General features: G+C 40.9%; 2 protein-coding genes across 2 annotated transcripts in view; both read left to right on the forward strand.

The window, feature by feature from the left end:
• The first annotated feature begins 6,302 nt into the window (after positions 1-6,302).
• LOC121707358 lies at positions 6,303-8,485 on the forward strand. Its single transcript, XM_042089858.1, has 5 exons — positions 6,303-6,482; positions 6,897-7,018; positions 7,155-7,383; positions 7,841-7,987; positions 8,074-8,485. Exons 1-5 carry the CDS (start codon positions 6,425-6,427, stop codon positions 8,241-8,243), a joined length of 726 nt encoding a protein of 241 aa, XP_041945792.1. The 5' UTR covers positions 6,303-6,424; the 3' UTR covers positions 8,244-8,485.
• Positions 8,486-10,386: 1,901 nt separating this feature from the next.
• Positions 10,387-26,577, forward strand: part of uroc1 (urocanate hydratase 1) — a 69,125-nt gene continuing 52,934 nt past the window's right edge. The window contains exons 1-7 of the mRNA XM_042090368.1: positions 10,387-10,805; positions 13,554-13,684; positions 15,113-15,206; positions 17,294-17,353; positions 21,711-21,839; positions 21,960-22,021; positions 22,825-22,891. Coding sequence (XP_041946302.1) covers positions 10,680-10,805; positions 13,554-13,684; positions 15,113-15,206; positions 17,294-17,353; positions 21,711-21,839; positions 21,960-22,021; positions 22,825-22,891 — 669 coding nt within the window. The 5' untranslated portion in view covers positions 10,387-10,679. The remainder of the gene's footprint in view (positions 10,806-13,553; positions 13,685-15,112; positions 15,207-17,293; positions 17,354-21,710; positions 21,840-21,959; positions 22,022-22,824; positions 22,892-26,577) is intronic.

Raw genomic sequence — 26,577 nt, forward strand, 5'->3', positions numbered from 1 at the left:
TGCACTTTTATTTTCGGCCTTTGAGGGGAGCCTCGCTGGAAAATCAACCCCGGTTGCATAGTATACCTTTAAATTCATTACTTTCTTTTAACAATAAAAAATGTTTAGACAGGCTATATCCTGTCATTGACCCAGATGTACGTAGCCTTTATTTATTTCTTTGGTATGTAGTGTTAACGGTGTTGTCTTTCTGCAGCAGAGAACCACTGGACCTTCAAGAAACCCAGCACTTACAGAAGATATGGATACAAGCTTTTCCAGTATCGAAACTTTAGAAGCCACACAAACCACCTACAAACCAGACACAGACTGTACTTCCGCCAGCAGTGTCACAGACGAGGGAACTGCAAAGATGAGCTGGCAGGAGAAAAAAGTTGTAGTCTCAGAGTCTAAGGTACTAGAACTGTTCAGATTCTGCCAAATATGTGCCACCATCATAGAAAAAAGAGAAGTGTCCTATGTTGGGTCCCAGATGAGGGTCAAGTGGGAGTGTGCAGAAGGTCACAGTGGAACTTGGACGTCATGTCCCTCTGAACGTGGAATGCCACAGTCTAACCTCCTCCTTGCTGCTGCCATACTATTTACGGGAAGCACATTCACCAAGTTGGAAGAGTGGGCCAAACTCCTCAATCTTCAGATCTTTAGCAGCAGCACATTCTATGACATACAAAACTCCTACTTGCATCCAGTCATTCAGGCTGAATTTGAACTACAGAGAAGTATTGTATTGGCCAAGTTGCTCATGGAGCAGCAAGATGGAAAAATGCCACACCTTTGTTTTGATGGCCGGTCAGACAGCCCTGGGTTCAACGCAAAATTCACAACTTATACTTTCATGGCTGACCCCAGCAGGGAAATTGTCCATTCAGAGTTGGTCCAGGTACGTCACATGAATCAAAATTCAATCAATAATAATAAATATAGCTGCAAGCAGCAATGAGGGGGCCAAGCAGATAAGCAGTTGAGCAGAAGTTGGGATTGGACTGGACTGGACTTGACTGTGTTGTGTTACATTGGAATGGATTGGACTTGATTAGATTGGATTGGATTGGACTTGATTAGATTGGATTGGATTGGACTGGACTGGATTCAAATGTCACCGAATTTATTGTGTGTCCTCAAGATGTACTCCTAAGACCACATACCAAGTTTGGTTTAAATCGGTGAAAGTGTTGATAATTATAGCACCCCTAGTGGTCAAAGGTCACCAAAATAATTGTGCAGTCTTAATATGGGGTCATGACTCCACATACCAAGTTTAGTTTTAATCGGTGAAAGTGTTAATAAATATAGTGCCCCTAGTGGTCAAAGCATACTAAATTAATTGTGCATCCTCAGGATGTAATCCCAAGTCCACATACTAAGTTTGGTTGCGATAGGTGAAAGTGCTAATCATACCACCCCTAGTGGTCAAACATCACCAAATGTATTGTGGGTCCTTAGGATGTGTTCACGAATCAACGTACCAAGTTTGGTGTCAATACGAGAAATTATTCCTAATTATAGCGCCCCTAGTGGTCAAAGTACACCAAATGTATTGTGCGTCCTCAGGATCGAGTCCCAAGTCCATATACCAAGTTTGGTTTCCATATGTGAATGCATTGCTGAGATATGAGCCTACTTCCTGTGATTATAGCGCCCCCCTAGTGGTCAAAAGACTCCAAATTTATTGTGCATCCTCAGGATGGGGTCTCAAGTCCATGTACCAAGTTTGGTTTAGATATGTGTAAGCATTGCTGCATAAACTTTTAGGTGTTTTTGATTAAATCCAATATGGCGGCCGGATCAATTACGTTGACATCACAAATTCACATCTGTCGGACTTACGACCTCCCATAGTATTAACAATCACCATTAGTAAGTTTGAATTCCAAACACAACACACGTTACAGGCCAAAAGGTAAATTTGCTAATTATAGCGCCACCTATAGGTTAAAAGTCATTATATTTATTGAGCCTCCTCCTTATTTGGTCCTGACCCCATGTTCCTGAGTTTGGTTTTGATACGTGAAAGCTTTGCTGAGATATCACTTCACTTCCTGTTTGGTGGCTTTGCCGCCAATTATGATTGGCTGTTACGGGCGAACGGTTTTAGATTTGAAGACAAAAAGGGATAACTTTTTTGAGGCTTGGACCGAAGATTATGTGTGTCAAGTTTGGTGTCAATCGGACAAACTTTGTGACCTGTGAAAACTTTTAGGTGTTTTTGATTAAATCCAATATGGCGGAAAATCCATCATGGCGGAAAATGACGTCATAGGGTGCGTTGGAATCGGCTTGGTCCAAGGATTCCAACGATGTCTCATATTTGACAATGGAGCCAACGGGTCAAAAGTTACTTGTATGAACGCACGTCCAACTTTGGCCTGTTGGTGGCGCTAGAGGGCTCGAGGTGCCAACTTGAAACTTGGTGAAATTAATCATGGGACTGTGCCTAATTTGTGTGCCAAATTTTACAACTTTTTACCAGACGGTTCTATGGGCTGCTATAGACTTCCATGACGGAATAATAATAAATATAACCGCAAGCGGTGATTTACGGGGTCCGAGCAAAACGAACATGAGGTAGCATAGCTTTTTAGTTTTACATATGCTTTGATTGTTTGGGCACAATTGTTCAAAAAAACAAAAAGATCGGATTTCGGTTATCGGATTTCGGCTATCGGATTGGATCAAATCTTGAAAATGGGTTATTCAAAGGGAAACAAGGATCCTGAAATTGGATTAGATCACATAATCTATTCTTGGTTTTGATCTGGATAAAACCTTCACTTTGTGTTGTTCAAAACTTTTGAGTTGGATTGGAATAAATTTGATGCATAAAATTAGGATTACCCTGTGCTGTAACATTATAGTGTGCTAACCTCCACAACCTAATAGTATTCTAACAATACCCTATTCTAGTGTGCCAACCTCCACAACCCAACAGTATTCTAACAGTAGTATTCTAGTGCGCTAATCTCCACAACTCAATAGTATTCTAACAATACTCTATTCTACAGGACTATGCATTTGTCATGGATAAGATGAAGGGTCTGATAATGGAAGGCAGTGTTTCCCACAGAATGGAATTGTATTTGTGGTGGTAGGTGAAGGGGGGTGGGGTGGGTTCTGTGTTTTAGTCAAGATGAACAGCCTATAATTATACAGTTATACTTGCCTTGCATGACAAGTCCTGACTAGTAGCTGTAACGTTATAGTGTGCCAACCTCCACAACCCAACAGTATTCTTAACAGTATTCTATTCTAGTATGCTAACCTCCACAACCCAACTGAAGGAACTGTAGGGGGCGATGTGGGTCGAGGTAGAGTGAGTGTGTGGCGAGCAGGCAGAGTCTCGGTCAGAAGGCTCAATGGGTATGGAGTGATGACACGGAGATGGCAGGTTTCGGTGCAACACAAGTTAACTTTATTTGAGTTTCAATTCATCTTTTCTTTTGTTCTTTACTTGTATGTGTGCTGCATCAAAGAGGAAACAAACAGAAAATGGAGTAATCAGTGAAATGGGGTAAATCAGCACAGATCCCAACTCACAAACAAACCAATTGATATTTGAACAATAAACTGAAATTATATGGCTATATAAGGTACAACTAAACAATACTTGACATCCCAAGTCAACCAACATCACCTAATCATCTCTCACATGGGACTCCAACACACCAAACCAACAAACAAAGACCTTAACTTTACACATGATGGCAGAGCTACTCTACAAACTGATAAACATCACAAAAGTCATAGTGAGGGTCATTAAAGTGATGATTAAAGTGATGGATGACTTTTGTTAACTCAAAGACGTACACAGAGCAGGACACACTGGAGTGCTGGGTTGAGATGAACAAAAGAGTGAACTGAGGGCGAGCAAACAATTTATCCTGGTCTGAGCCCCTGCTCCAGAGCTACAGGGTTTCCCAGCAGGTAAACTGGGTGTGGTTAGGTGGCAGAGCCAAACAATCCTGCAATTTCTCCACAGTACTTTCACCTCAAGCCCTCCTTACACTGACAGACTTTGCAAAGATTTGGAAAAGATTTTTGAAAGACTACAGTCTCAGACCCTCTCACATCTAAAGACAAGTAGTAGAGTTTTAAGTCACAGACTATGATTTTGCAATGACTAGGGATCTTGCAGGGTCACTATTCACAAGACTGCAACATGATTCCTTTAAATTATTACCCATTGTGCAATAGATAAACAGGAACTGAAATTATAGCCTACTAAACTCAAAGTCGTATTTTCGTGTTTCTGCAGCATTGTTTCATGCGTGACATCCTTAACCGATACAGAGTTCGGTCAAGTGGAAGAGCCGACTAAATATGTATAAGAAATGACAAATATTATAAGAATAACAAATAATTATAGGCTACAGCTGTGTCGGAGTCAATAAGATAAACAGCCTATAATTATACAGTAATACTTGCCTTGCACTACAAGTCCATATTGACAAGTAGTTGTAATGTTATAGTGTGTTAACCTCCACAACCCAACATCATTCTATTGTAGTATGCTAACATCCACAACACACTAATGCTTCAAGTGGGATTTGAATTCTCAACCTAAGGATCACCAGTACAAGGCATTATCCCACTGAGCCACTGTCAATCCTACATGTTGGGCAGTCACATTCACATGGTGAAAATGTGTATTGGTAAACACACAACAAGAAAAACTAAACTCCAAGCATGGAGGGGCAATTAGACATTTGTAGAGATGAACACTAATAGATGAAATATAAATATGATAGACTTAATGATGAAGGAAAAATAGTAAACAAAGAAGTTCCCCTGAATGTCATAGTGTCTCGGCATTCTGATTCTTGGCAACTGATGAGTGTGAATGTTGATTGGCTGATGTCATTCAGGTGCTGTTCAACGGTGTGAATCTTAAATGACCAATAGCATGTGCAGCTTGATCCTAAAGTTCTAACGGGGATTCAAACACTCAACCTAAGAAACACCAGTACAAGGCATTATCCCACTGAGCCACTAACAATCATACACATTGGACAGTCACATTCACATGGTGAAAATGTGTGTTGGTAAACACACAAGAAAAACTCCAAGCATACATTTCACAATAAAATGAAGGGCTTTCCTGAAAGAGTACACCTGAAATCTTTTTGAAATTCTGGGGCAATTAGACATTTGTAGAGAAGAACACTAATGGATGAAATATAAATATGATAGACTTAATTATGAAGGAAAAATAGTAAACAAAGAAGTTCCCCTAAATGTCAGAGTGTCTCGGCATTCTGATTCTTGGCAACTAATGACTGTGTATGTTGATTGCCTGATGTCATTCAGGTGCTGTTCAATGGTGTGAATCTTCAATAACCAATAGTATTCAAGCTAGAGCCTAAAGCACTACCGGGGATTTGTACCCTCAACCTAACAAACACCAGCACTAGGCATTATCCCACTGAGCCACTGACAATCCTACATATTCGGCAGTCACATTCACATGGTGAAAATGTGTGTTGGCAAACACACAACATCAAGAAAATTCCTAGCATACATTTGACAATAGAATTAAGGGCTTTATAAAAAAGAGTACAGATCTGAAAATGTGCACTGTTAATGGTATCCACATAATGATGGTTGAATGGTTGTTCTCCAAGGAAAAAAAATTACTCATATAGGAATATAGGTGATATAGGAGAAATGGACTGAGTGGTCGAACTTTATTGGTCTATATCTCTGAAATGGAACAACATATCCAAATTCCTTTGATAACTTTTGTGAGGCTTTGTCCAAACATTGTCTGTGAGAATTTTGGTGAAGATTTGATAATTTTTGAAGCCTGTGAAACTTTTTATGATGTTTGGCTTTTCTCTGTAATTGTGGCAAAAGTAAACATTTTTAGAGCATGAGACCAGGGTGAAAAAGATGCATCTAAATATGATGAAAGAATTTTGAGTCTAGGTCAATCTGGTAAGGAGAAATTAGCATAATTAACTTTTTTTTCCAATAGCGCCACCTTTGGGTGCAGTACCCCAAATTTTGGGTTATGGGTAGAGCGGGGTACTGGTAACCATACCTGAAAATTTGAAGAGTTTTGGAGTTACGGTTTAGGCTGCAGTATGACTTTTACAGAATTTTGGCCAAAAATGAACGGTACAGAAACAATAGGGCTCCTGCAGCTACGCTGCTCGGACCCCTAATAATAGGAAAACGTAGAAACACAATGGGTGCCTTCGCAGCTTCGCTGCTTGGTCACCAATAATAATAATAAGAATATATTTTATTTGTATGTGTTAAAACATTTCTATCTCTTATTATGCCCCTTTTTAGGTGACTGAGACCACAAGCTCGATCAGGGGCTGTGGAGACTGTTGCCCTCAGGCGCGGATTGGACCATCTACTTGACAACGGCCTACATGTGGAGGTCTTGGCAACTGATCGTTCCACGAGTGTCAAGAAAATAATGCGCGAGGAATATGAAGAGGTCGATCATCAATTTGATATTTGGCACACTGCGAAGAGTGAGTACAATCTGCCACTATAAGTTAAAGCTTGTGATGGGTATGTCAGTATAGCTGTTAACCACATTCCTGGTTAAAATCATGACATTAGATGTGTAGTACACAACAATTTAATCACTGACTTTAGACGGGTACTTTCACTACCAGCATGAGTGCATAGTGTCAAACAGTGTGTTGGAGTGGACATGTAGACAAAGGCACTTATCACTTAGCATCAGGTTAAAGCGACTTTTCTGCGTTATTGAACTCCTAGCCCTTTCACGAGTTCAATAAGTGACAAGAAAGTGCCTTTGTTTACATGTCCACTCAAACACATTGTTTGACATTATGCGCTTACCCTGGTTGCGAAAGTACCCAGATGTTGGTTGCAAGTGGTCATGCTTTTACTCGTAACATTGTCTTGTGTTTACCCAGATATCCAAAGCAAATTGATATCCAAGTCCAAGAAGAGGGGATGTGCAGCATTGAAACCTTGGATGCGCTCAGTCCGGAACCATCTCTGGTACTCTGCTGCCAAGGCAAAAGGAAATGTAGAGGTATGTAGACCACTTTAAGGTCCTCTGTACTCAACTGCCTCACTATGGAAATGTCATCCAATCTGAGTAGCTTATCTCAGTAGTCCCATCTCATTGGCAAGACTAAATTATGTTTTGTTATATTTATTCTTATAAGACACTGAAGTCGACGTGGAATTCAATTCTGCACCACATAATCGACGAACATACATGGACTGAAGGAGGGACTGAGCGTAGCTGTCATCACCCACCTCTCACCGATGAAGACCGGGAGAAAAAAATGTGGCTGTGTAAGGACAGTGAAGCATATCAGGAGCTGGCTAGAATAGTCCTGAACACAACACTCCAGAAGGACCTAGAACACATGGGGCGTTTCAAACACACAGGTCAGTGGTTTTGTCTGCTGAATTTTGTCACAGTCGTTCGATACTCTAGCTTCCTCCCTCACTTGTCTAAGGGGTGTAAGCATCCCTTATAAACATTGCCGTAGCAAGGTTTGCTATTTTAAGGGTTTATAATTTGATGCAGTGGATGGGAGATATTTGTAATGATGAGTCAGATTGTAAGAAATTCAACCAGTAATTTTGGATTGATATGCAACATCCTAAATGATGTGGGCCAGAAGAGGTGAGTCTGTCTTATTAACAGTGTAGATGGAATATAGTTATCTAGATGGAAACAGGCATTAAACATCTACCAGCTTCCCCAATGCTATGGACAGCACTAATGTATTTCTGTTGTAGTTTGATTTCACCTAATCTCTTTCAAGGATGAGTCAGGGCACCCTTTTATTTGTTGACAGTAAAGGTAATCTAATATATTACATCTCTGCTGAACAACCAGGTGCCTTGGAAGTATTCCACAGTTCCCTCTTGAAATATGCTCCAAAGAGACAGTGCTTTTCCTACCAGAGTATGAAGCAGAGAACAAACTTGGCCATCATGCATCACAATGAGAACCTGACTCAGAAACCAAAGCTGGACTCAGAAGGTCAGTGTTAGAATATATTTGTGTGTGTGAAAAAATATATATTAAACAGACTATAATTGCTCAAATAATCCTTTCATATCTTACAGGAAAACCTGTGATCGTTCAAGAATGGAGCAAGCGTTCAAAAGAATGGGTCACAAGAAAGAGGTATCAGCAAAACACAGTCAACTTTAGAACAAAATTGATGCAGTTGCTGTTGGAGAGGAGGAATGATCCTACAGTCATCTTCAGGGACACATCTTCAACTCTTCTATAACCTGACCTGCCTGCTAACATAGGAACACTCCCCAAACCATCCAAAGATGATGCTGCCCGGAAACACAAGAGTCGTTTTGCTAAATGAGTAACTCAGTGTCAGTGTCTATTTATATTGTATCTGTACTTTCTGTACTTTTTTACTGTATCTGTACTGTAAAAAAAGTCTTGTGATTCTCTCATTACAGTTTGCTAATGCATCAATGGCCTGTGTCATTACTTTCACAACAGCTAGTATTGTTATATTGAGTTAAATATTTATTCAATTAGGCAATATGTTTCACATATGCTTACAGAAGTGAAAATGGCTTAGGATTACAGTCATCTTTATTTACACGAGTGAAATGGCTTTGGCTTACAATCATTTGTCCTAGATATAAACATGTCCACATTTTCTAATAATTGTATGTAGCACAAATCCAAAGGTGAATGTGAATTCCTGCAACCTAAAGTTTGCTATGGCAGAATGTGTGTCACCGTTACATGTGGGGCTAAAAATTACCAGACATGTATAATTACTAGACTGTGCATTTGTGAGGTTATGATCAAGAAATAGCTTGGCTATGTGTATTCAGGTAAATGTATTTAAAAAAAAAAAAGGTCGAAGAACAAAATAAATGTTTATTAAGAGCACCCAGAACTATTTACATTTGTTGAGAAGTAGTCTACTCGATTCCTTCTGCTGCCTCTCTCACCTCGAGGAACCCAGTGTATTGGCCGTCAGGGGACGCATACTGCTGCCTTACAACATCAACGAGGCAGGCGGGGAGTAATGCTCGGTTGTGCTTCCCCAAACGCTCGCCTCTTAGCACCCATTCCAGAAGGATACGATAGCCAACCAAACGAAACTGGTTGGAAGAAAATAAGATAAATTAAATGTCTTCCTAGCACATTTACTAGCTGAATTCCATTTCATGTTTGAAATGAGAGATGGTAGTCCTGTAACCGCCTCTGTTTCAGAACATGCAGTGACTGTAGCAGAGAGGGTTCAAGCGGAGCTAGTAATCAAGGATCTTTGACTGTAGCACTAGTCTACTCTGGTGTTGTTTTGTTATGGGCTTAGCAGCTACATTACGCTACCTATTAGCAACCAGCAGACATAACGTACAGAAAAACAGAAATATGATTAACTTACTTGTCTGTTTGACATTTGTCCTCCTGGGCCCTGTGATCTTCTCTTTTTCCTCCAATTAATGAAGTGGAAAAACGTTTCCAGGACCCCTCTGTCCAGATGAGCACAAAAGCTGCTGTGTTGGGTTAGGCAGGACAGCTCGGATGCGTCCCCCATCTCATCTGCCTCTCTCAGCAAAAACTGACCGCGGTCCCACTCCTGACAACAAAGTGGCTCCACTTCTGTTGGTTGTGGTGGGCAATGTTGACAAGAGCCGCTCCATTCAGAACGTTCAGAATTGTAGTCATGCATTTTCATTCCGGTGATTTGATGATGCGTCAAATCACCGTTACTGTAACAGTTACAAACGTAACTTTTTTATATGGAGTCAGTACATTTGATGGCAGTGCAATCAACTATATATATATGTGATGAAATATAGTGTTGGAGCATAATGTTGTTTTAGGGTTGAGTTCCACTTTAACCGCTCCACACTGGTAAGTTAACGTCTTCATCTGCTAACCCTAAACCCTAACCTTTAACCTCTTCATCTGTGCTTTAACCCTCCACACTGGTGAGTTAACGTCTTCATCTACTAACCCTAAACCCTAACCTTTAACCTCTTCATCTGTGCTTTAACCGCTCCACACTGGTGAGTTAACGTCTTCATTTGCGCCTGCCTGAGCTGAAGCAGACAGACCTGGGGGGGGGGGGGGGGGGGGCGCTCTGTAAATCATCCAGAGTGCAGTGACTAGTGGCAGTATAATGCAGCATCCAGGCCCAGGGGGCCTACGGACAGCAGGTCCAAAGGTGACTTGTGTAAGGCTGCTGCAGTAACTGAGTTACATAGCTGCCTGGTTCAGAGGGCCCTGAGCTCTGAATGTTTGTTTTTGGGAGCCCACCAGGCCTCCTGAAGTCAATGATTACGGCTGGGACAGGTCTGCGGCTGTTGCCCCAATTGGTGGCTAACGAAGGAAGACTTGTGTGTCTGTCCAATGGTGTGAGGGGGAGGTGTGCGAGGCTCACAGAGGCTTGGAGAGCTGGACCTCGACCTTCCCTGACCAGTTGAACACTGAGCCCTGAAACTGCATCTCCATCACAGCACGAGCAGGAGCCCTCTGGACACGGCACAACGCTTGTGACGGGCAACGTGTGACCATTCCCTTATCCCTGAGGTCGCTAGAGTAGACACACACACACACACTTACCCTGTATGACAGGCCGCTAGACTCGTTGTTCTGAGTGGTGGTGTAGAGAAGACTCGTCTGTCGCTTTTAGTGGTGGTGTAGAGAAGACTCGTCTGTCGTTCTGATTGGTGGGTGTAAAATGTCCGACCTGAAGGAGATTTGTGCTGGTTTGCCGCAGGAGCCTCTTCCTCCAAACCGCGGCAGGAACCCAGAGGTGCCACATGCCCCGGTGCGCACCCCCAACCTCAGCCCCGAGCAGGAGAAGGTAAGTAAATCCAGATACTCTAACCACACTCCAGCCGCATTCTAAACATACTCTAATCACATTCTAAACATACTCCAGCCGCATTCTAAACACACTCCAGCCACATTGTAACTGCATTCTAACCACACTCCAGCCGCATTCTAACCACACTCTAACTGCATTCTAACCACACTCCAGCCACATTGTAACTGCATTCTAACCACACTCTAACTGCATTCTAACCACACTCCAGCCGCATTCTAACCACACTCTAACTGCATTCTAACCACACTCCAGCCACATTGTAACTGCATTCTAACCACACTCCAGCGGTACTAGAACGGTACCTTCATCACGCTATCCATATCCTAACCATGCTCAAACCTCGCTCTAACCATGCTCAAACCTCGCTCTAACGGTGTATGAGCTGCGTCTAATACTCTGCTTCCGTTGCAGGGCTTTTGCCACTGTAGGGAGTTTGTGTGTGTTGTGTATTGAGGGGTGTGTGTTCTGTGATTTTGTATCAGGGTCATTGGGACTGGATATGATCATCTACTTTACACTGTTACATTCTTAGATACTCATTCCACACAATCACAGATATGATCATCTTCTTAGATACTCATTCCACACAGTCACAGATTTGATAATCTTCATAGGTACTCATTCCACACAGTCACACACATGATCATCTACTCCACACACTGTTACATTCTTAGTATCAAAGGGCCGCATCAAAATGAGGAATAACATTCAAGGGACAAAGCAGGAGACCAGGTAGCAATAACCAGGTAACAATAAGCAGAGAAGACCAGGTAACAATAACCAGGTAACAATAAGCAGAGGAGAACTTAGAGGAGACCAGGTAACAATAAGCAGGTAACAATAACCAGGTAACAATAAGCCTACTGTATATTTCCTCAGCTATGTGTAGTTGAAGACTACTGCATGTTAGTGGCAAACAGTATGAAACAAACTCTGTGGAGAAAGATATCAGTAATTTCATAGTAATTAGACAATTCTCATTTGCATAGTGTTTTGTTAGCTTGGATTTTGTAAATGTTATGGAGAAATGTATGAGCCATTTCTGCCACAGATCGTCCATTAGTTGCTTTAGATCCTAGAGGACAACACAACACAAACACAAGCTTACAGTTTCAGTCCAAGGAGTTGCAACTTTATTCAAGGAATACCTCTGCGATCATCGCAATGTTAGACGATGTCGTTGATGGAACAAATGTAAGCAGTTCGCCGACCTTGACTCTAGCGACATGCTTTCAGCTCCTGCGACACGTATGCTGATGTATGAACAACATAGTTAGGCTATAAATAGCTGAGTAAGTTACTGGTGACAATAATGACGGGTCTTTACTTAATGCTATTAGCTCTAATAGATATTGGTCCACACCGATCAAGCTTATCTTCTCTTGATATCAATGAGATAAAGCCATTAGGCTGCTGGGCTCTTCTCAGTTCAACTCAAATCTACACGCTGCAGGCAGATGTCATATCAACAATATGGCGGCGATGAGCTACTTCCGGTGTTTGCGAATAAGCCTAATTAGTCATGTTAGGTAAATATCTTAACAGAACAGTATAATTATACAGCTTAACATCTTACAAGTAATTATCTTGCTCAAACATTTATCATACAATGATACTCACAGTTACATGGACACACAAAATGCTGTGAACTTGCTGTACAGAGCAGCCTGACTGCAGCTCACAGTTAGCCTGACGAGCCAGACCCACATTAAAATGTAGGGTCTGGGCACTCACCGTTCGCAGTGCTCAGTCCGAGGGGCGGGATAATCAGTTGTCTTTCAAATTCCCTCTGCACGCAATAGGACAGCGGCAGCGCTATGAGTCCCATGCGTTTCCCAACAGCTGTGAACTTGCTGTACAGAGTAGCCTGACTGCAGCTCACAGTTACATGGACACACAAAATGCTGTGAACTTGCTGTACAGAGTAGCCTGACTGCAGCTCACAGTTACATGGACACACAAAATGCTGTGAACTTGCTGTACAGAGTAGCCTGACTGCAGCTCACAGTTACATGGACACACAAAATGCTGTGAACTTGCTGTACAGAGTAGCCTGACTGCAGTTCACAGTTACATGGACACACAAAATGCTGTGAACTTGCTGTACAGGGCAGCCTGACTGCAGCTCACAGCCATAAAACTGCACCTTGTTGTCTGTCTCCTCTAAATGAACTTCTAACAGGGCTGCTTATAATGTGCAATACACCAATTGGCCTCAGAGGGCGCTATTCTACAAATGTCCATATATTATTGTGATTCTCCACAACAATGACACACCTGATACCCCCTCATCACGCTCTTCCCTTTTCTACCTCCTCCTCTCCCCTCTCTTCCCTTTTCTACCTCCTCCTCTCCTCATCCCTCTCTCCTCTTCTCCACCTCCTCCTCTCCTCATCCCTCTCTCCTCATCCCTCTTCTCTTCTCCACCTCCTCCTCTCCCCTCTCTTCCCTTCTCCACCTCCTCCTCTCCTCTTCCCTCTCTTCTCTCCTCTACCTCCTCCTCTCTTCATCCCTCTCTTCCTTTCTCTACCTCCTGTACTTCCTCCTCCTATCACACCTTCAATAGTGCTTATCATTTAGCCACTCTTGTCCTCTAGTACTAGTATAGTAAATGTAAGTGTAAATGTAGTATAACATGGCGTTTCTGTGTGTGTGTGCGTGTGTGTGTGTGTGTGTGGGGGGGGGGGGGGGGGGTGCATGCGTTTGTATGTGTGTGTGTTCTAGCTGGCGTTGAGGAATGCCCTACGTTACTTCCCTCCAAATCTCCATGGCACCCTGGCCCCAGAGTTCGCTCAGGAGCTGCGTCAGTACGGCCATATTTACATGTACCGCTTTTGCCCCCCCTACAGGATGAGGTGTGTACTGCATCTATCTCTCTCTATCTCTCAATTCGCCTTATTCACCGGGCGGCCAGAGCGAGGCTACAGGGTACACTTGCCATTACACCTCAGTCCAGCAGATGGAGGTAATGCACTCCGTTTGCAAACTGACAAAACTTACTGAAGAAGAAGAAGAACAGGTCAGCGAACCCTCCTTTTTTCGGTGAGCTTTGTCAGTTTGCAAAAGGAGTGCATTACCTCCATCTGCTGGACTGAGGTGTAATGGCAAGTGTACCCTGTAGCCTCGCTCTGGCCGCCGAATAAGGCGAATAGGCCATATTTACATGTACCACTTTTAGGTCCATCTCAGCATTTATGTCTCCCTGTAGTGTTCATATGTCTCTGTGTGTGTGTCTGTCATAGTGTGTATCTTGTAGTGTGTATATGTCTTTATTACACGGCTCTTCACAATGCAAGTAGAACGCTCCATTGACTTGAATGGGATTTCCCAAAGTTCTAGCTTTCTAAAGTTTTTCGACTAAAGGACCTCAGAAAAAAATAATGACCGCTGTCAATGGCAACGGAGTTTGTGCTTCTAATTCAGGTCTTTCATATCACTCCGCAACTACTGGAACGTCATTCAAAAGTGAAAAGCAGACAGTTGTTCTAAAGAATGTTTGATTCAAGATCAGCGTGTGTATAGTATATAGTATATATACTCTTTTGATCCCGTGAGGGAAATTTGGTCTCTGCATTTATCCCAATCCGTAAATTAGTGAAACACACTCAGCACACAGTGAACACACATTGAGGTGAAGCACACACTAATCCCGGCGCAGTGAGCTGCCTGCAACAACAGCGGCGCTCGGGGAGCAGTGAGGGGGTGCCTTGCTCAAGGGCACTTCAGCCACTTCCTACTGGTCGGGGTTCGAACCGGCAACCCTCCTAACCAGTAGGCCACGGCTGTGTGTTGTTGCAAATAAGTCCCTTCAGGGCGGAACAAGACCCCTCCGCTGTGCGTCGGGGTCCGGTTCGCCCTGTCGGGACTTATTTTCCCAATAATGACCGGCATTCTATACATTATCTCTTACCTATCTGTCTGTCTGTCATAGTGTGTATCTTGTAGATAAATAGATAGATAGATAGATAGATAGATACTTTATTGATCCCCAAGGGGAAATTCAGTCTGTCTGTATCTACCTGTCTGTCTGTCTGTCTATCTAGCAATCTGTCTGTATCTACCTGTCTGTCTATCTAGGAATCTGTCTGTATCTACCTGTCTGTCTCTAGATCTCTTCCTGTCTGTCTCTACCTCTATCAGTTATGTATGTACTGTATGCATGTAACTCTGTCTCTCTCTCTCTCTCTGTCTCTCTTTCTCTCTCCCTCTCTTTCTCTCCCTGTTTCTATCTCTCTCTCCCTATTTCTCTGTCTCTCTCTCCATCTCTCTCTCTGTATTTACAGGGCGTACCCCATACATGAGTATCCATGTCGAACACAACAAGCTGCTTCAATCATGTTAATGATTATGAACAACCTTGACCCTGCTGTTGCACAGGTAAGTACACACACACACACACACCAGCTCATTGTCCTAACGTAATGTAAAGCCTTCATGTGTTTGAGATGATGCATTTGCCTCTGCACAGAAATATACTGCTAAAAAAATTAATTAAAACACTTAGGTTTTCCACAATTGTTAAAACACATTTTTTGAAACCTTCCACCCTTTTCTCCATTCTCAAACTACATTCACAGAATGTCTGACAGTTCTTGTAAAATAAAACACCTCCCTCAAAAGTTTTACTTGTGCTCAGAACCAAACAGTGTCAGAGTTACGATCCAGTGTATGATTGAAGTGTTCCCTTAATTTTTTGGAGCAGTATAGTTACCCACTTTGGACAGTGTTTGTTTGTTTGTTAGTTTGTTTATTTGTTTAAACATTGTCTGAAGATTCAGGTATTTCAATGGTTGCATAAGTACTCACCCCCATGCTAACGTTTACTATAAAGAGGAATAAAAATCTTTTGGAAATTGATCTTAATGCCTTAATTAAAAAATGAGGAAAACTCCAACCTTTAAGGACATCAACTTTCTTTGTGAATGAATAATGTATTGTAAATAAATAAATATTCTTCATTAAAATACAGGGTACATAAGTATACACCCCCTTAAAATAGCCCCACATTATCACATTCCATTAACCCTTAGAACCCGATTAACTCAAAGTGTGTAAAAAAACACACCCTTTCTTCTCTGTTACATTGCTCCAGAACTTCATTGCAGCGAGATGAAACCTTAATTGCGTAAGAGAGCAGAAGTGGGGCTTTCAAACGAGACTTGTCTGTACTATCAAGTATCAAAATAAAAAAAAAATCATGAATTAAATCAAATTGCATCATATTTACAGGCTATACTTCTCTGCAAATTCCTGCATGGCATCCAATTCAAGTCTCACATTGCATCCCAATTTGTTCAACAAAGAAACACCTTTTTTGCCTTTACTTTGTTCATGGCAATGCAGTAAAAAGTTGTTTTAGAGAATCATTATGAGTGCACACACCATAGGCACACACAGGCTAACACGCAAACTCAGGTCAAGTCAGGTCAGATCAGTTTGTGTCACAGATATGGAGCGCAGAAATGTAATTTTTCATCACTAAATAAAAAAAATGCCATTTATTTCTGTAAGACGCACACCACATATGTCTGTAAATTGTTCAGCCCCAGAGAATCCCTCCACCATGGCAATGATATTGCCAGATTCAGGACAGTCTTCTCTACACACACATGTAAGGCAAGTTGAGCTGCCAGCTTGCAGTGGTGAGATACATGTCAAAATATAAGTATTTTTATAATACACTTTTTGTATTTTTATTAATCAATGCAAGTATTAATACATGACATTGTGGCAGATTTGGGTAGCCTAGACTCTGCTGAAAAAAACAATATATAGCATGTGTGTATGGCACTTACAATGACCAGGATGATAAAATCCTTCTAACTAAAGGTAGTGAAAATGCCCTTAAAACAGTTTAGGGTTCTATGGGTTAAGCCTATTAGCAGGTTTGATTTGTATTTCAGCTCATTGAGCTCAATGCAAATCAAACCAGCTAATACGCTAACTGAAATGCACACCATGCCAATCTCTAGGCATGGTGAAGGGCATGTGATGATGTGGGACTATTTTAATTCCAAAGGCCAAGGGAACTTAATCAGGATGCACAGTATCCTGGATCCATGAAATAACCGGCCTTTAAAAATAAAAATCTGCCTGCCTCTATGGGACCTCAATATAATACACCATATGTGTCCACAGTATCAAAGGCCAGCATGTATGCACACATCTGCAAAGGGTTGACGACTGAATGTTCTTGTAGTCTGACCTTGGTGGCAGGAGTGATATGATAATGTCAGGTCAAATGCCAGTGAATTCATGTGATCATAAGTGAGTTCATGTAGACATATGTGAGTTCATGTGTTCATATGTGAGTTCATGTGTTCATACGTGAGTTCATGCAGACATGAGTGTGTTCATGTCATAATAAGTTGAAATGCCAGTGAGTTAATGTACTCAAGTGTTAAAATGTATGAAAATGAGACCATTTAATCGTGTCTTACCGGACTCATGTGCTCTGGCTTCAGTTTCCTCAAGAGCTGGTGACTTACGGTGGGAACGGACAAGTGTTCAGCAACTGGGCTCAGGTAAGCACCGGCCATCTTGCCTCTGGTAACTTAGCACTCACCGGCCATATCTTAGCACTCACTGGCCATAACTTAGCACTCACCGGCCATCTGATAACTTAGCACTCACCGGCCATCTGATAACTTAGCACTCACCGGCCATAACTTAGCACTCACCGGCCATCTGATAACTTAGCACTCACCGGCCATAACTTAGCACTCAACGGCCATAACTTAGCACTCACCGGCCATCTGGTAACTTAGCACTCACCGGCCATCTTGCCTCTGGTAACTTAGCACTCACCGGCTATAACTTAGCACTCACTAAGTACTAGCACCTACCCCTACCCCTTTACAGAAACTGAGGCTATGGGGTCATAGCGTAAGATACAAGGTAATGGAGCCTTTCATAGATTGTTGTGTTTCTTTAGAAATAAACAATGAACAAATAGTGTCTTTAACCCTTTCGTGCCCGTGCCGAACATTCCATTTTTGGTGCTGGTTGACCTCCTTACACAAAAAACCTTATTTCTTGAGTTTAATACATACCATCAATGGGATATACATACCATTGTAATCAGAAGGGTCAGTTCTATCAAATGATGTAAAATACATATGGTAATGTTGATATAGTAATGAACAGTCTTTGAAAATCCTCTCCAAATGTATACCGAAATTCGTTAAAATTGAATTTCATCCGCATAAAAATGAATTTTCATCATGTTTCTATACGAGATAGAGAGAAATATAGAGTGTATGACATGTTCAGCAAGTTGTGGGCTATTTAACAAAAAAGACTGAATTGGAATATCATTAACCTTTCAAAAGTTATGATAAATTAAGTGATAAGTGTAAAAAAATGCAGGAAACGGGATTTAGAATGTTGACAGAATTCACATTCTCTTTCTCACCAAAAACATAAAAGTATGCATAAAAACTAATAATGAAGTCAGACACAATGGTTTAGATTTATTTGGTCTATAAGAATAAACCATTTATTTGTATATAAGCAAATGCTAGTGAACAATAATGATATATAAAAGAAAAACATGTACCTTACCAGTAATACAGGAAGTACTGTAAGTATACTGTATATTTATTGAAGATCAATTCTGAATAGAGACATAGAATACATTTGATTCAACAGATACAACTTCCTTATATAAATTAGTGTAATATGAAAATGATATACATCTATAAAATGTATTATTTATGAAAAGCTAGGAATAAAATCAACTTCAACATCACTCAAAAATCAATGTGTCTAAACATTTGAAAGTGGATTACATAGAACAAGCCTGTTGAGAATAAACACATACACACATATATACACAAACTCACACACACACACACACAGAGGAGGATAGGGAAAGGTGGGGTGGGGAACCTGAAGGTTAAACACAGAAGACCTATGACTCATAACGAAACGCATCCCCTTCTGTAGAATGCCAAATCTGACAGCAATTTTGTTTACCAAAAAAGCAGTCACCTACCGCTAAACTCTAGGCCATACAAGCTACTTTAGTGTTATTATGTATTGTTTTTATAACAAAGCCAACAATTTTCTTTGGCTCCTGCTGTACAGAAATATGTACTTGATGAAAAGACGACAGAGTAGTAGTTGGAGCAGCTGAAGGCAAGGCTGAAATTTTGACGGAAATGCCTGCCAGCTGTTGTGATAGATTTTCGCCAAAGTCTTTCTGGCTGTAGCTACCAAACCTAGGTTCAACACCAGATTCTGCATTGCCAAACTTGAAATAATAAGAAACTACTGAAACAGCAATGTCAATGGAGAAAAAGTGTACACATGTATTTCTATTGTATGTATTTCTCATTTGGTCAACGCTCCCTGATCCCTTCAGAGACTTGGTTCCCCAGTAGCAATGGTTATTAGGGAGGGAAGTGAAGTCCCATGTCAATGATCAATCCCAGAAAACTGTGAAACTCTTCTGGGGTCTCTTCGTCCCATGCCCCTGCACTGTGTGCTTGCATACGACGGCCTACTAAGCACAACCTCCCACCCGTTCCAGTTGGTAAAACCACATATGCCTGGGACAACAACATAAAAATCAACATAACAAGTCTATTTCACAGTGTTTTAGTGGCAGTCTACACCACCCTACGCACACGCCACCTAAATCTATACCTTCTTCCTCCATCCTCACATGGTCTTCAACATTGTGAGCGCAAGCTCATCAGCAGTCAGCTACCTCTTCAGGCCTGAAAGGAGGTCTGTGTAGGTCTTGTCATCCTCCATCTGAAACAACAGTAAAATCATACATTTATTAATTTAAAAAATAAAATCACAAAACTACAGATGTGTGCGTGTGTGCACATACATACACAAGAAGAGGTAGCCTAAACTATTGAAGCATTTTGAGTAACTCAAAAATATTTAGAAGTATGAAAAGTCATTTTATTACACATGGGTTTAGCTACCCTAAATCTGATTGCCTGGCTGGCATTAAGATAAATACAGATTACATTTCACCTAGTAACTAACTGCTTAAATGCAATAATGACATTTCTGACATAATGTGATTTCACATCATGTTTTCTATAAAACTACATATTGAGAAGAGTAGAATATCAAGTCATGCCATCTTTAGAAAATGTTGAGACAAGCACGTCTGATGTTTGTCATTTAGAAGTTAGCAAGGTAAAACAGTTCACTACAAACTGCCTAGCGAGGTAACAACCCGAGGAGAGGCAATACGTTAATTAGCACTACATTTCTGACAGAATCCGTGATTTCACATCTTGTTTTCTACAACTACATATTGAGAGGAGTAAAAATATCGCTCAACTTATTTCATGTAAGAGAACGCAACTTAGAAACGCGGCGCCCATTGATTTATTCAGCTTTGGTATGCTATACTGACTTGCCAATATAATGCTTACCTAACAAGCAAATTGGTACTAGAAAACAAACTTACTTACAGGTTATATACTAACAGGTTTTTAAATGAAATTGTCAAATGAAAATAACTGATATCAAAAGCAAACGAGAATACTGCAAGCAGTTCAGAGTAATGCAGCTAGCTAAAGTTACATGACGATGCACTTAGCCCCCGCTATGCCATAATGTTGACGCTGATGAGAAAGCATATTACTGTCAAATAACATGATTTTATGACTACAAATTAAGATTAACCATAACTAGAAACGATGTAAAATATATATTACCTCAGTTTATCCAGCTGTGTGGTTTCCAGTCGAGGTAAACTCCAACGAAGTGCAGGTGGCATTTGGCGGTCCATGTTAAAATGTACGACTGAAGTGAAAAGTATCCAAAACATTTCGCGCCATAAACCCCTTAACCAATCATATCAAATTGAAGCTTATGTTGTCAGCATTACGGGGAAGATTTCAGAAATAAAATCAGTCATTGGACAGCTGAGATATTAGATGATTGATCATCGTTAAAATTTTAACGAAATTAGAACGGTCGGGCTTGTAAGGGTTAAATGCTTCAGATGTAAACTTATTTTCTGTTAAAGTGACACCAAAATGAATGGGGGTCACTCACTGGCCATAACTTAGCACTCACCGGCCATAACTTAGCACTCACCGGCCATCTGGTAACTTAGCACTCACCGGCCATCTTGGCTCTGGTAACTTGGACATGGAAATGGACACAGAGACCCCATAGACTTCAAAGGAGACAAGTGAAGTGAAGAGCCGCTTTTCCGGTCATGGCTCATTGTAACGCGCAGCTGAGCGTGAAGACGTTAGAGCCACTTTTTCGGTGATGGCTCATTGTAACGCGCAGCTGAGCTTGAAGACGTAGATGGGATGTGAGCAACCTGTCTGAAATTTGTAACTGTTCTGGCAGCTGCGCCGAGAGAAATTTGAATCAATTCTCAATGAATTCTCTAATGTGCGACAGAAAGTCGCATGGTCATGACATCATTGTTAGCCTACCCCTACCCCTTTACAGAAACTGAGGCTATGGGGTCATAGCGTAAGATACAAGGTAATGGAGCCTTTCATAGATTGTTGTGTTTCTTTAGAAATAAACAATGAACAAATAGTGTCTTTAAATGCTTCAGATGTAAACTTATTTTCTGTTAAAGTGACACCAAAATGAATGGGGGTCAATGGAATGCTAGGCTCAGGTAAGCACTCAGCAGCTAAATGGGATCAGGTAGCCATCTTGGCTCAGATAAACAGACAGCAGCCATCTTGGCTCAGATAAACAGACAGAGGCCATCTTGGCTCAGATAAATAGACAGCAGCCATCTTGGCTCTGGTAACTTAGCACTCCGCAACCATCTTGGCTCTGGTAACTTAGCACTCAGCAGCCATCTTGGTCATGGCCCTGATTATGCACTTCAGCATAATAACAATAGCAGACCGTGTGTGTGTGTGTGTGTAGTTCCGGCTGGTCATGCACTACCTGAGCGTGATGACCGAGGAGCAGACTCTGGTCATGTACAGCGGTCATCCCCTCGGCCTCTTCCCCAGCCTGCCGTCCTCCCCCCGCTGTGTCATCACCAACGGCATGGTAACACTCATCTGTCACGCCTCTTTTTCTTCCTGTCTTTCTATCTGCTATCTCACATGTTCATGTTTTTATGCCGTTTGTTGGTGTGAGCTTCTGGGCTAATGTCCCTCTGTGTTGCAGGTCATTCCCAACTACTCCTCCAGAGATGAATACGAGAAGATGTTTGCTCTGGGGGTGACCATGTAAGACTGCTCAACGGAGTTCAATCTGACTAGTCCTAACAACCCTAACATTACATTACATTACATTACATTACATTACATTACATTACATTTAGCAGACACTTCTTGACCAAAGTGACTTACATATGTCAGCTATATTACAAGGGATCACATTGTCCCTGGAGCTACTCAGGGTTAAGTGCCTTGCTCAAGGGCACAACGGTGGAAGCCGGGAATTGAACCGACAACTTTCAGGCTACTGCACGCTAGCCCAGCTCCTTAACCACTACACGACCACCGCCCCAAAACACCGCCAAACAAACTCTAGCCACCACATTGCACAGCATGAGTTACCATAGCTGCACTGCATGAGTTACCATAGTTACCATAGCTGCACTGCATGAGTTACCATAGTTACCATATCTGCACTGCATGACTTACCATAGCTGCACTGCATGAGTTACCATAGCTGCACTGCATGAGTTACCATAGTTACCATATCTGCACTGCATGACTTACCATAGCTGCACTGCATGAGTTACCATAGTTACCATAGCTGCACTGCATGAGTTACCATAGTTACCATAGCTGCACTGCATGAGTTACCATAGCTACACAGTTACCACAGCTGCTCTGCATGAGTTAGATAGCCAATAGTAACTGTAGTAGAAATGTGAAATTTGGTTTGTTTATGCGTTGTGTTCAGTGACCTTTGGCCGTTTCCCACTTAAGAGAAAGATTCTTTCAATTTACTTGGAACCCAATAATCACCCCTTATATGGTTATATATTCTAAACATATTTGTGACCTTAATTTAACCTTAGGTATGGTCAGATGACTGCTGGAAGCTACTGCTACATTGGGCCTCAAGGGATTGTTCATGGAACCATGGTAAGAAGCAAGACAAGCCACTTTAATAACGTTAACTCCTTTCATACCCTAACACCTTGCCATATGTGACCAGGCGTGGAATTGAGGGTCGCAAGTGCGTTTTGAGGCATTTTGAGTTATTCACAGATTCTGAAAGTGTAGGTTTTAAGCTTTCTAACAATGTCTTACACATGGAAATCCGATAATATTGGAAGAAGTTGTAGCCATTTTAATGTATACACACCTCAAAGCTACAAGCTGAGAAATCAGGCAGGAAAGATTGGCTACTTTCTCCCTGAATCCATGAGAGGGGAACACAATGGTCCTCATTTGCATGACATTAACTGATTAACTGGTCACTGATCTGTCAGCCTGCAGTGCAGAGGGTGTTGTAGTGGTCTGAACCATGGTTAACCATTGCAGTTACTATGTGTGTTATTTGATGGATGATGAATTAGAAGATACTTTGTTGAAATGAAAATGATTTTATTACCAAAAAACAGGATGTATACAAGATTTGAAATTGCAGCGCTCTCTAGACCCACAGTGTACATTAAACCTCTTATAAACATGACAATATAAACATAATCACACACACATAATCACAGACAATGACAAGGCACCAGGTACCTGCCATCAGTCAATACAAGACATTCACACATTATTCAAATTAATTGCCCATCGAAACTAGTCGTCATATGATGCTAATGACCCATCGAAACTATCTGTAATGGGTTACAGAACCAGCTAGTAGCAATGGATAAAGTAGTCTAAAACAAACATTAGATCACGTTTGCAAACCATGTTATTTTGAATGGACATAAAACGCAGAGTAGTAGATAAAAAAGTAGATAACTTACCTCATAAGAAACAGAAAGGTGTTCCTGCAGACATCAGTGCCTCCAATGTAATAAGTCATCCGGGCACACTTTCTTTTTTTCGGGAGCTTTTTGGTTGATGTTGTCATCTCTGAAGTACGTCTGTTTGCTTCGAGATGCCTAATTATTCGCATGTCCTGCCACTCTCTTTCGGCAGCCAGAGAATCCAAGCGTATGTTGTACATAACCTCTGGAGAAGGTTTGTGACTACACGAACATGTACCAAGGAGAGAGTTTCCTTTCTTCATTCTTTCTTCTTCAACATTTACAGATTTTTTCCATTTCGCGGTCTTTATCCCCGTCAAATGTAACTGTGGAGATAGCATCTGATATCTTACGATGTAGCTCCTCTGCTGCCAGACTGAGAGATAAACAAACAGCATGCTGGTTCAGTATAAGTAGCCATGAGGTTACTTCTAGCATACAGCTGTTTGGCCACAAAACAAAAGAGCACTAAGGGACTGTTTGTTATTTATTGAAGGGGCCACCAGAGGAAAATAGGGGAGGGCCATGTCTTTTTATTCTTTGTTGAGGGGAGGGTCACCCAACTTTGTTTGCCTAGGAGGGGGGGGGGGGGGTCACCCAACTTTTGTATTTTGGTCAATGATCTGACGCTCATTTTTTTGTGTACATATGGGTTACATACATTTAAAATTGTTAAAATGTTAAAATAATTTGACAAATTATTTTCAAATATCATCTTCATCAAACCCTAATCTTAAATATTTATTTAACTTTGAAAGAGTATTAACTGAATTTGGGTAAAATTGTCAACACGGTGTAAACTTCCTTGAATTTCCCCTGGGGATCAATAAAGTATCTATCTATCTATCTATCTATCTATCTATCTATCTATCTAACCACAAAAACATGAACCAAATAATTACACTTGCTGAAAAAAATGTGAAATTCTCTCCAAAATCCCTTCTAAAATAATCTGGCATGATCTTGCACAAGAACTTTTCTATATTTAATACAAGTAATGAAACCCCATTGTTCTGAATGTTTGAATTAATATGGGGAATCGTGTCTGTCACATCAACCACTTAAAATGTCAAGTGGTGTAACCACCATTTAAGGAGCAATTTTGTATGTATTATGTCAGAGAATCATGTGACAGGAAATTAGGTCATAAAGAAAGGACCCTTCAAGACCCCAACTACTATGAGTCAAGGTTAGCAACTCTCTTAAAGTAACATAATAGTGTTTTTAGGCCATGGCCAGGCAAGCTTAGGTTACATGGTATGACCTTTTAAAAATGTTGATAAATCATAATAATCATAAAATATTCAATTTAATGTAAAATCTGGTGAAAAAGGTGTAGTGTGTACATAGTTGTCCATAATAATGCCTGCACATTTTGCTTTTAAATAGAAATGTCCGGTAACCGGTTACACCATTTGACACTCTTCTGTTTGAGACCAGTTTGATCAGATTCAGGGCCAAGAGTATGTAATTTTAGGTGGCAATTATATTATTTTTATAATTGAAATAGTGACTAACTGTTTAGCATGAACAATAGCTTTAAAAGGGTTTAATTAGATTGCAATTTAAGAGATTTTTGAAATGTCAAAGCTTTTCATTTTAAATTTAAACTTCCATAATTATTTTTTTAATATTTTATTATGATGTGTGTAAACAGTATGTTCAAATTATAAATAAATAATATAAATACATTTATTATATATAAAATGGATGCCACTTACAAGCAAGAAAAACTTGTCTCACCACAGAGTGCATGTGAACGCAGATCCTGCTGTTGGTTGGTTGTTAAGAAATTATCATACCCACTCTTTCACTCACTCTTATTCTGTCTCACACACACTTTGGGCCCTAATTTAGCAATATAAAATGCATGGTCACTAGCAAATAGCGTAAATACATTTAGGGGTTTGTCCAGTCCACATTCGGGGTGGTTTTGTTATCAAACGTCAGGTGCCTGGCGCAAAAAGGTGGCTCTTATGTTTCTTAATCAGTCATGGGTGTGTTTTGGGCTTAACATCCTTTAAACCAATGAGGAGGACATCTGTCATTCCCTTTAACAGCAAGCAGGGCAACTTCAAACCGTAGACTGTATATATAGAACTGGATAGTGTGCCATCTGTTAAGAGTGATGCGAGCGATTGCGATTAGTCCAGAGCCCCCTGGTGGCTGGCTGCAGTACAATGTGTAACTCCGCCCATCCCCATGTATTTCAATGGCCAAGTAGCCAACTTTCCGTGTCCCTTTTCTCACCTAAAACTATTTTTGTATCAACAACTTTTTATTCGAAAAAATAGTTTTCAAGATGCTTCAATACACACAATTTTTCTTTTCTCGCTGAAATATTTTTTTTTAATGTTATATTAACAAATCTAAAAAGGGCGTGTTTACACCTATGATTGACAGCTGGCTGGCTGCAGACACGACGCTTTGTCCATTATGTTTTACCGTCTAGGCTGCAGACACTACCACGTCATCGCTCACTTATTTTAACGACACCTGATTTCGACACATAACCTAACCTAAATAAGTGTTGCTGTTATTATCATTAGGCTATATCTTATCACAATCTGACTAAATACATATTGATAGTCATACATTGTGTAGTTGTTTGTAAGAGACATCATTGTTAGTTGTGACAGATTCTTTGTGAAAAAAGATATGTGCTGTTCTTTCGTAGATGCTAAGTATATTAGCTCATAGCATGCTAAATCATGCTAGCATTAGCCAGTTGATAGGTAAAGTAAAAGGGCTCTGCTATATTGATCCGAAGTGACGTTAGCCATAGTCACCATCATTTACAGTCCTACTTGTTTCAAATGGTTTAACGTAACCAGTGATTGCCGC

This window comes from Alosa sapidissima, chromosome 4 (genome assembly GCF_018492685.1).
Source record: "Alosa sapidissima isolate fAloSap1 chromosome 4, fAloSap1.pri, whole genome shotgun sequence".
Classification (NCBI taxonomy): domain Eukaryota; kingdom Metazoa; phylum Chordata; class Actinopteri; order Clupeiformes; family Clupeidae; genus Alosa; species Alosa sapidissima.